Source organism: Oryzias melastigma, linkage group LG12, assembly GCF_002922805.2.
Source record: "Oryzias melastigma strain HK-1 linkage group LG12, ASM292280v2, whole genome shotgun sequence".
Lineage (NCBI taxonomy): Eukaryota > Metazoa > Chordata > Actinopteri > Beloniformes > Adrianichthyidae > Oryzias > Oryzias melastigma.
Window position 1 is genome coordinate 22,118,118 of NC_050523.1, and position 8,701 is coordinate 22,126,818.

Consider the following 8,701-nt stretch of genomic DNA (forward strand, 5'->3'; position numbering starts at 1 on the left):
TTTAACCATCAGAACACAATGGAGTCATAAATAAATGTCGTGAAATGTTCGTATTTAATTGATTTTCTCTTCGTTAAATTGGTGACCTTATATCCAGCGTTTAGAAAAACAAAAGAAAAGTTGTGAAAGAGCATGTTGTGTCTGAATAAATTTAAAATCCAGGGCTCTACATCGTCCAACATTATATAGCTTTTTAGCAGTTAGGGGGGAATTCGTTTTCCATCATAAACAATAATTTTCTTCTTCTTTTTAGGCTTTATGGTGGTTGGCACTCATTTATTTGGTGCATTTACCGCCACCTACTGGCATGGAGTGTGGTTCAAGATGCACCAACCTCACAACTGACTAAAATGGGATTTTCATTGGAGTGGGTCTTTCAGTTCAGCAGGAGTGAGGAGTAGTGGGTGTGTCAGGATGAACATCTGTGGAAACAAAAACAGATGTTGGAGTTTAGCTAATATTTCAGCTACATGCTAGCTGTTTTGGCTAATTTAGGCTTTTCTTTTTAAGTTTTTTTAAGCTGTTTTTGAGCTTGGCTAATATTTATCTGCTAGCTGTTCTGGCTAATTTAGGCTTTTTTCAGTTTTTTAGGATATTTTGAGGTTTAGCTATTTTTTCAGATACATGCTAGCTGTTTTGGCTAACCTAAGTTTTTATTTATTTTTTGTTTTGTTTTGTTTTCTAGGCTAATTTGGCATTTAGCTAATATTTTAGCTGGCTATTAGCTTCAGCGTTTTCAGCTATTAATTTCAGCAGCTTCAGCTATCAGCATTAGCATCTTCAGCGGGACACAGGACAGGATTAGCAGCAATGACCAGAGAGAGGCAGGAGGACAGGAAGCTGTCAAACCATGATACATATGGATAAAATACACGACTGCCTCTGATTCTTTAGAGCTGACATTGTTAATCTTGGTTAGCAGCTACTGCTGTTGGGTGAAGGTGAGGTACACCCTGAACAGGTCGCCCCTCTGTCACAACCACACATGCTAAAAGGAAGCCAGAGTGGCTAAGAAAATCCACAGAAGAACATGCACACCTCACACAGAAAGCCCTCAGCCTGAGGTGAGAGAGCCAACAAACTTTTAATGTCAGCAATCAATCAATTACTTGTCAGTACTTGCAGCTGTCAACAGGTACTTTGACCAGCTTCACCACTTTATCTTTTTTAAGATGTTTTCCCAACACCTCCCTTAATTTACTGTTTTGCCAGCTATTGTGCATTTTGACTCGTTTTTTTGGGGGGGGGTCCCGTTTCTGTGACCCATACTTGACACCAAGCACACTAGGTAGGTATCCCATTCTCTCAAGAGTTGTGGACACAAACCTACAATCTTCAATCCTCACGGCAGACTCTCTGTGACCAGAACACTGACACATTTCATGCAGTAACATGACATTATTGTTAGATATACTAATACGTTCCGTTTCTGTATCTTTTGTATCTGTGTTGCTTTTAATTGTCCTTCTTTTGGTACTTGGGTTGGATTTCACCTGCCCTGCAACTGAGACTGCCTGATACGTCTGCGTTGCATTTCATGAATTATTACTAAGCTTGACAGCTGTGGTGAGCATGTGCACCCTGATAAACCGCCAACAGGTGAAGCAGGAAAACCAAGTGTTTGGAGAACGGGCAAACCAAGATGGACATTTCTGTTTTTCCCAACAGCAACCACCCTGAGAAGTTCCTCCAGCTGAACGTTGGGACGCTGGGGGCAATGCAAGGTGTATTTCAGATGGGAGCCTTTATGTCCAGCCAGAAACGATGGCAGAATGGGGTCTATTCTCAGGTACACTCAATACTACATCCATTTTGATCGTTTTCTTATCTTAATCGGATTTATTTTAGATTTATAAGAATTCCTTCATCAAAATTGGTGTAACATGCATGTATCTGGTCAGTGTTGTTTGTGGCAAGTGATTGACTGTAGATCTCTGTAGGTGAACTGGCTAATAGTTGTCATAGTTGCTTACAAACTAGTTTAAATGTGCAAATACAGATGATGCTAACATGAAATATGTTGTCTTCCAAGAAGACACAAAATAAGGAAGGATAAATCACATACCTTGCCCAATAGGGTCTGATCACAGCATTTACTCTGCACAGTAAACTGCTCTCCAGATAGATCACGTCTATATCTTAGATTTCTGACGAATCATACAATTCTTCCAATTTGTAGTTGTTAGCTTCATGATAAAATATAAATGGTCAGGAGTCAACAAAAATGCCAGATTGAAGTGAGTTTTGTACAGCTGCGATTAGAGTAGGGGATCAAATAGTATACCTGCTGACAAACACTATTTGGAGTCATTTGGAAGACATTCCTGAAGTGCAACTGTGGGCATCCCGACTGGATTATTGTAGTCAGTCAATCTGTTTGAGGAGATGTGGTTCTGTTTTCAGTTCTTTGATGACAGAAACACCTTTGAAGAGTTTAGGAATATGTGTATCTTGATTAGTTGAAAGGTCCTTTAGAAATATTCTACAAATAAACTGTTCTTGACCTCAATGGACTGTAGAGTGAGCTTTTCAATAGACTTTGTTGCATAATCACCAACAACTAAGTAAATAAGTAATACTTAAACTGGTTACCTGATATATTTCTTACTATCAGGCGCTCAATATTTATTCAAAGGTGTGATAATAGGAAACCTGTTTACAGTCATTTTGTCACATAGACAATGACAAACCACTACTTAACATGAGCCAGGGTTTTATTTTCCCCATGTAACATACTAAAGGAACAGAATGGTCCACAGCTGAAATGGTTGATAAAGAACCATCAGTGTTTCTACTGCCCAAAGCTGTTGAGACTGCCATCACCCAAACATCAGTGTGTTGCTCCTCTGCCACCATTATCTAGTAGTTAAAAATACTCTTCTTGACCTTCGTCCTGGTGCTTCAGCTCTGAAGTGTTACTCACCAAAGTATCATGTTCTTTCAGGCAGGCAGAGACCTTTTTACAGGAGTAAATGATACATTTTATTTAACTTAGCCTCTATACAAGTATGATAAAATGGTATTTTATGTCAATTTAGAACTGGTTCACCTTTTATCTCAGCCAGAATACAGTAAAGTTACATCCTCAGAAAGTATGCACCAGATATCTTCCAATAGTGACTGGTCTTTTAATTGACGCTGGTCTCCAATAAACGTCTGTTCTAACAGGTGTTTGTTACTGCAGAGCAGGGGTATCAAACTCAATCGCACAAGGGGGCCAAGATCCAAAACACACAGTAGGTCGTAGGCCGAACGGGACAAATACTTATTGAACATATGAAAAAAAAAAACTTTAAAAATGTAAATTTTTCAACATAAATATGAACAAAATCCCAGAAATATTATTCCAGAATTAATCAACTTTGCTCTCCATAATAAAATATTTTGTCAAAATTATACAAGTTGGAAATAAAGTTAAAAGAAAAAAAAAATAAATAATTTTTTTTTTCTTGTGCTTGATTTTATATAAAAAATTTTAACTTAGAAGTATCAAAAAAAGATTTTGCTTTCCATAAAATATCTCCTGTCACAATTATAAAAGATAACATCAGGCCGTTAATAATAATGTAAAATCATCTGGAGGAACGGTTATAACTACCCCGCGGGCTGGATCCGTCCCGTGGGCCTTGACTTTGACACAAGTGCTTTAGATGCTGGTCTCTAAGAGTGGCTGGGCTCTTTAACAACCCCCACTGTTGTCTTCCCTCCTTTTTCTGTATTTAATGGTTTCCTCCCCTCACTTCCCTACAGGTTTGTCTTGTTTCGCTACTCACCAGCTTCTCATCTCCCTTGCCAGGTTTTTTTATCCTGTGTGTTAGATTTTTGGCCTTGAGTGCTTTTATTTATTTTTTTGGATTTTGATCAAGGGTCTGTAACCTGCAGCTCCAGATCGATGTGTGTCTCTTATTTCTCCATGGTGGCTCCTTGACCAAACATAAAATAAGTCATGGAGACTGCTGATCAAGCCCTGTCGACCATCAGAGTCTGCAGCTCCTTAACCAAAACTACCTAAAGCAAACAAATAAACAAAGCCTGAAAACTAAGACTACCAAGATCCAACACCAAATTAAAATAACAAAAGCCAGCAGAGTAAGACTGCTGAGGACAAAGAGGGAAAAAAAAACAAACAAAAAAAAACACATTTTGAAAGATATGTGCCAAAAAATGGGCATAATTCATGTTTATTACTAAAAAACAAAAGGTCATGAATGCAAATCCAAATTTCCTAAAGGCTAAAGTAAGACTATACGGCTCCTTCTAGGTTTAGATCTGAAATTGAGCCTAAATGGCTCTTTTCCTGTTAAAGGTTGCCGATCCCTGCCTTAGGGACTGATACAGTTTTATTTTTGTTAATAAAGACTTTTTCTTTTTTTTGGAACTTCAGCTGTCCTTCATTTGTGTCCGCACACCAAAGCCTGGCTGGGAAAACGCTAACATAGCTAACATGCAGCAGTGTGGGACAGTGTTTGTTTTAGCGTTTACTGTTTTCTGTGATTGGTATGAATCCAGTTTTGTTGTCTATATGTAATGTCATGATAGTAAAGGTCTGCATCAAAAAGTTACATTTTCTAAAACGCAAACATTCAGAGGACAAGTAAAGCTAGTAGGATTTTTTTTTTTTGGCATACACCGATGGCCATAATAATAGACACAACCTTTTGCTTGGTAATAAGTAATATCTGAATGTGATTACTGTACTGAGCCATCCAGGGTGTACCCCACCTTCACCTAACAGTGCTGGGATAGGCTCCAGCAACCTTATGATTCTGAAACTATTGAGCAGGTTTAAACATAGATGGTTGATTTCTGAATGAACACATTTGCATTAACTGAAATAAAAATGATAATAATAATACTAAAAGTTCAGACAGAAGGATTGAAAAAACTGAGAACTCTGCTGTTTTTCACAGTGGGAGAAAACGATCAAATCAGGGGACAGGGGGCCCCCAACCACCCAAGACAGACCTGTGGCATTTGTGGACAAACACTTGGAAAAGCACATCACTCCATTCACTCTGACATCAAACATCAAGACGAATCCTCTGTACTCAGACACGGCGCCAAAGGAAGACTGGGAGACGGAAAAGCCCAAACCTTCTTGGACTATCAAAGAATACGACACGCAAGCTATCCACCGACACCTATCAAACTACCTAAAGGTGACTCGTCAAGAAACAGTACTGAAAGGAATTCCTCTTTGTGTTATTAAAAAGTAGTTGTCAGTAGATTAATATCTTTCTATTTAATCAAGTAAAGACGCTAAAGATCACAGTCATATCAAAACCTAAAAGTCTGAACTGGAGTTTGTAGACTTTTCATAATTTGTTGTAAAAACGAGGATTTTATTAGAGTTTTTCATGATTTCCATCTGATGTTTTCTTTTAAACCAGGTAAAATAACAGATTTAGATGAAAAATGCATATTTCTTTATAAACTTAAAGAAACAACAAAACCTTCATCTTTATATACATCAATGTAGAGTTAAATTAAATAACAGTTATTGGTCTTTTTTCAGTGTTTGTTTGATCATCTTAACTGCAGATTTCTGTATTTTTAGCCAAAATAACCAATAAACTGCTTTGATTTGTTTCATGTTTTCTACATGCAGGAAAATACTCCTAAAGATTTGGATTTTTGGCTTGAAGATCTCTACACGCCCGGATTTGACTCTTTGATCAAGAGAAAAGAAGCAGAGGAGAGAAAGAAAAAACTTTGTAAAATTCTATCTTTGGTTTTTTTATTGGTTTGTGCATCTCTGGTTGTCATTGTTGTGCCAGTTTTGGTTCTGCGTAATAAGAACTGATGACGAGTCGTCTGTGTTCTATGTAACAGTTTGGCAATGTCCCAGAGTTAATATGTTTGTCACATTTATATTTTCAGATCATTAAGCAATGTAAATAGGCAAAAATGACACAAGTGGATAGTTCCTTTGTCTTTTTTTCATACTTTTCATTTGTTTTACTTTACTGGTAGGTGACACCATTTGTTGGTGTGTAACATCAGTTTCTGGGATGTGACACTAGAGGGCGATGTTCACCTTGTTTTCTATTGAGATCTTCTACACATATAGAAAACATTTTTAAAACTTATTTTTCAGACAAATCCGGACCATGAGATGTTGTGTTAGATACAGATGTAAAGCACATGGAAAAGATCTGTGAGCCAAACAGAAATCTGATAAATCAACTTTCTATCACAGATGTTATAGGAGTATGATGACAGGGGGATGAGGAGTTCTGTTTAAGGAAAAAAATCATCACAAAACTAAAAAAGTTGAATATAAATATGACAAAGAACAAGTCTATCTTCTAGAAACCTTTGATTAAGTCAAGTGAACGGACACACATGCACCGTTACTTTCATCCAAAACATCCCTTTGAGAAGATCATCGAGTCTTCATTTTTGTATTTTGGTCACCTGGGGATCACGACTATGCCCACTCTTTTCTACTGTATTTATATTGTTTTGATCAGCTTGATCGAGGGATCCATGGAATATATTTTTACAATATTCTGGTAAAAACTTTGCGAGCAAGAGGGGAACGCTACTTTTGTGAGCTCGCCACGCTAATGCCATTCAAAATGTGCAAACTTTATTGCCAAATGTCACTTTGTCACAAAATGGCAAAGTGTTTTATCTTGGTTTCATCTGTGGATTTTTAAATTTTTTTGCACATCCTTTAGAGATTTTGGTTGCATTCATTATTTTTTTTCTCCCACCGTGATGTCATCATTTTTAGAATTTTCAGTCAGAAAGATGAATTGCAAAAATATTCTGGTCCAGGATGATTGCCATTTTTAGAAAATACTTTGCAATGGATTTTTCATTTGGAAATTAATAGTTGAATTGGAAATGGTATTTTATAATCATTATATTTAATACACAACATATTTCTGATCATCAAACATCCGTCTTCCTGTTTCACAGACTATGCATGAGTTTGTATAAAACACCCATCCAATAGGGAGCAATCTTTCACTGTAGGGAGATGCCTTCTTACAAAGTTCTCCTGTTATGTCTGCAAGGTTGTGCAACACGATTTTTGACAGGATTTAATCAGATTCATGGATGTGGCCACTAGAGGTCACCCTAGCCTCATATAAACATTTACAGCAGTTATTTTATAGTAAAGAACCAGATGAGGGAGCAGTACTGAGAGGCTGCAGATTCCAGTTGTAGTTTGTTTTCATGCCTCATAACAAGACGGCCCTGGTTCAAATCCTGGCTAGGATCTTTCTGAACGGAGTTTGCATGAGCAGGTTTTCTCCACAGACTCCGGTTTATTCCTCCCACAGTCAAAAGGCATGCTTCAGAGGTTCATGAATTATTCTAAATTGCCCTGCAGGTGTAAAGGTGGTTGTGCGGCCCTGCAACAAACGGGAGACCTGTTCAGGGTGTACCCCACCTCCACCCAACAGTAGCTGGGATAGGCTCCAGCAACCCTCTGGCCCCCCAAAAAGTCTGTTTGGAGCTTACACTGAGAAGCAAATTCAAAGACTGTTTCCCATTTTTAATTATTAATAGATGCAAACTACTAAAAATGAAAGATTTTTCAGGGACATTTTAGGTTTCTATGGGGCCGTGTGACAAGCGCAAAGAAATCTGCAGCTGTTTATGAACTGTATGAAATTTTTTTTTTAATCCTGCATTCTTTTTTTCTACTGAACTCTGAGTGCTCGCTGAGTTTATACAGTTTATGGTTTAATGATTATTGCCTGCTCTACAATTCCAGAATTTGCTTCTTTTTTTTTTTTTAATAAAAAGTTGACTGATTTTTTTTCTGATTGTCTGGATATTGTTGCAATGAACAAATAATAAACTTTTAAAATACTACTGTTTCTGTCACATCCTTTTTGATAAGCTAAAAGGAGGGATCAAGCACTCAAAAAAAGTTTATTTGTTATTTGATTGCATCCGTAAGTCCCCAAAGCCATTTGATAACACCAATTATAAATGTTAGTGCAAAAAACTGTATTATTTTACAATAACATCAGTTTATAAATGCATTTTTGTACCAGACAAGCTTCACCACACAGTAAGAGATCATTGTTTGATGGGATTAAAACACACTTTAATTCCTTTGACACAATTAGACTAAGTCAGGGGTATAAAACTCATTTTGATCTCAAGTGGGCCGGACCAGAAACATAATAGCAAAATAACCTTTGATCAACTTGTTTTCTGTAGTTTTGTTTTTGTTTTTTCTCAGTTGGAAAAAATGCCTCAACCAACATAGTAGCCTAATCACTCATCACATTGTTTATTGTGTTTCTTTCTTGATCTCTTGTTATGCTGGTCTTGCGTTTCCTTTGCTTACCCTAGTGGCAGAATTGTGCATTGCAGTCAATTATTTAAAGAATCATAACTCGCTACAGGAATGGGCTAGAGACTTGCTCCCCCCCCCCCCAACAACCTTATTTATTTTTCTCTGCATGACTGGGCCGGATTAAACCATCTGGGTGTATGTTTGACACCCCTGCACTAAGCATAAGTCGCACAACTGGATCATTTCAAAGCTTTAGGCCAGGAGTGTCCAAAGTCCGTCCTCGAGGGCTGATGTCCTACATGTTTTCAGACCATTGGCCCTCATTAGCCAAACACACCTGATCCAGGTGATCAACAGCAGATAAGGCCGGATTTTGTAAAAAGCCAGCACTCAAGTACTCAAGACAGACACGGAGGACATTAATAAAGCTTTTCT

General features: G+C 37.6%; 1 protein-coding gene across 3 annotated transcripts in view; it reads left to right on the top strand.

Moving 5' to 3' along the window:
• minar2 (membrane integral NOTCH2 associated receptor 2) overlaps positions 1 to 7,838 on the top strand; it is an 8,904-nt gene extending 1,066 nt beyond the window's left edge. The window contains exons 1-4 of one of the 3 annotated variants that reach the window (XM_024299695.2): positions 7 to 367; positions 1,669 to 1,789; positions 4,911 to 5,159; positions 5,609 to 7,838. In XM_024299695.2, coding sequence (XP_024155463.1) covers positions 351 to 367; positions 1,669 to 1,789; positions 4,911 to 5,159; positions 5,609 to 5,803 — 582 coding nt within the window. In that variant the 5' untranslated portion in view covers positions 7 to 350 and the 3' untranslated portion in view covers positions 5,804 to 7,838. Of the gene's footprint in view, positions 1 to 6; positions 368 to 674; positions 1,790 to 4,910; positions 5,160 to 5,608 lie in introns of those variants that run through there. The other 2 variants (XM_024299696.2, XM_024299694.2) reach the window with 2 other exon arrangements.
• Positions 7,839 to 8,701: the final 863 nt, after the last annotated feature.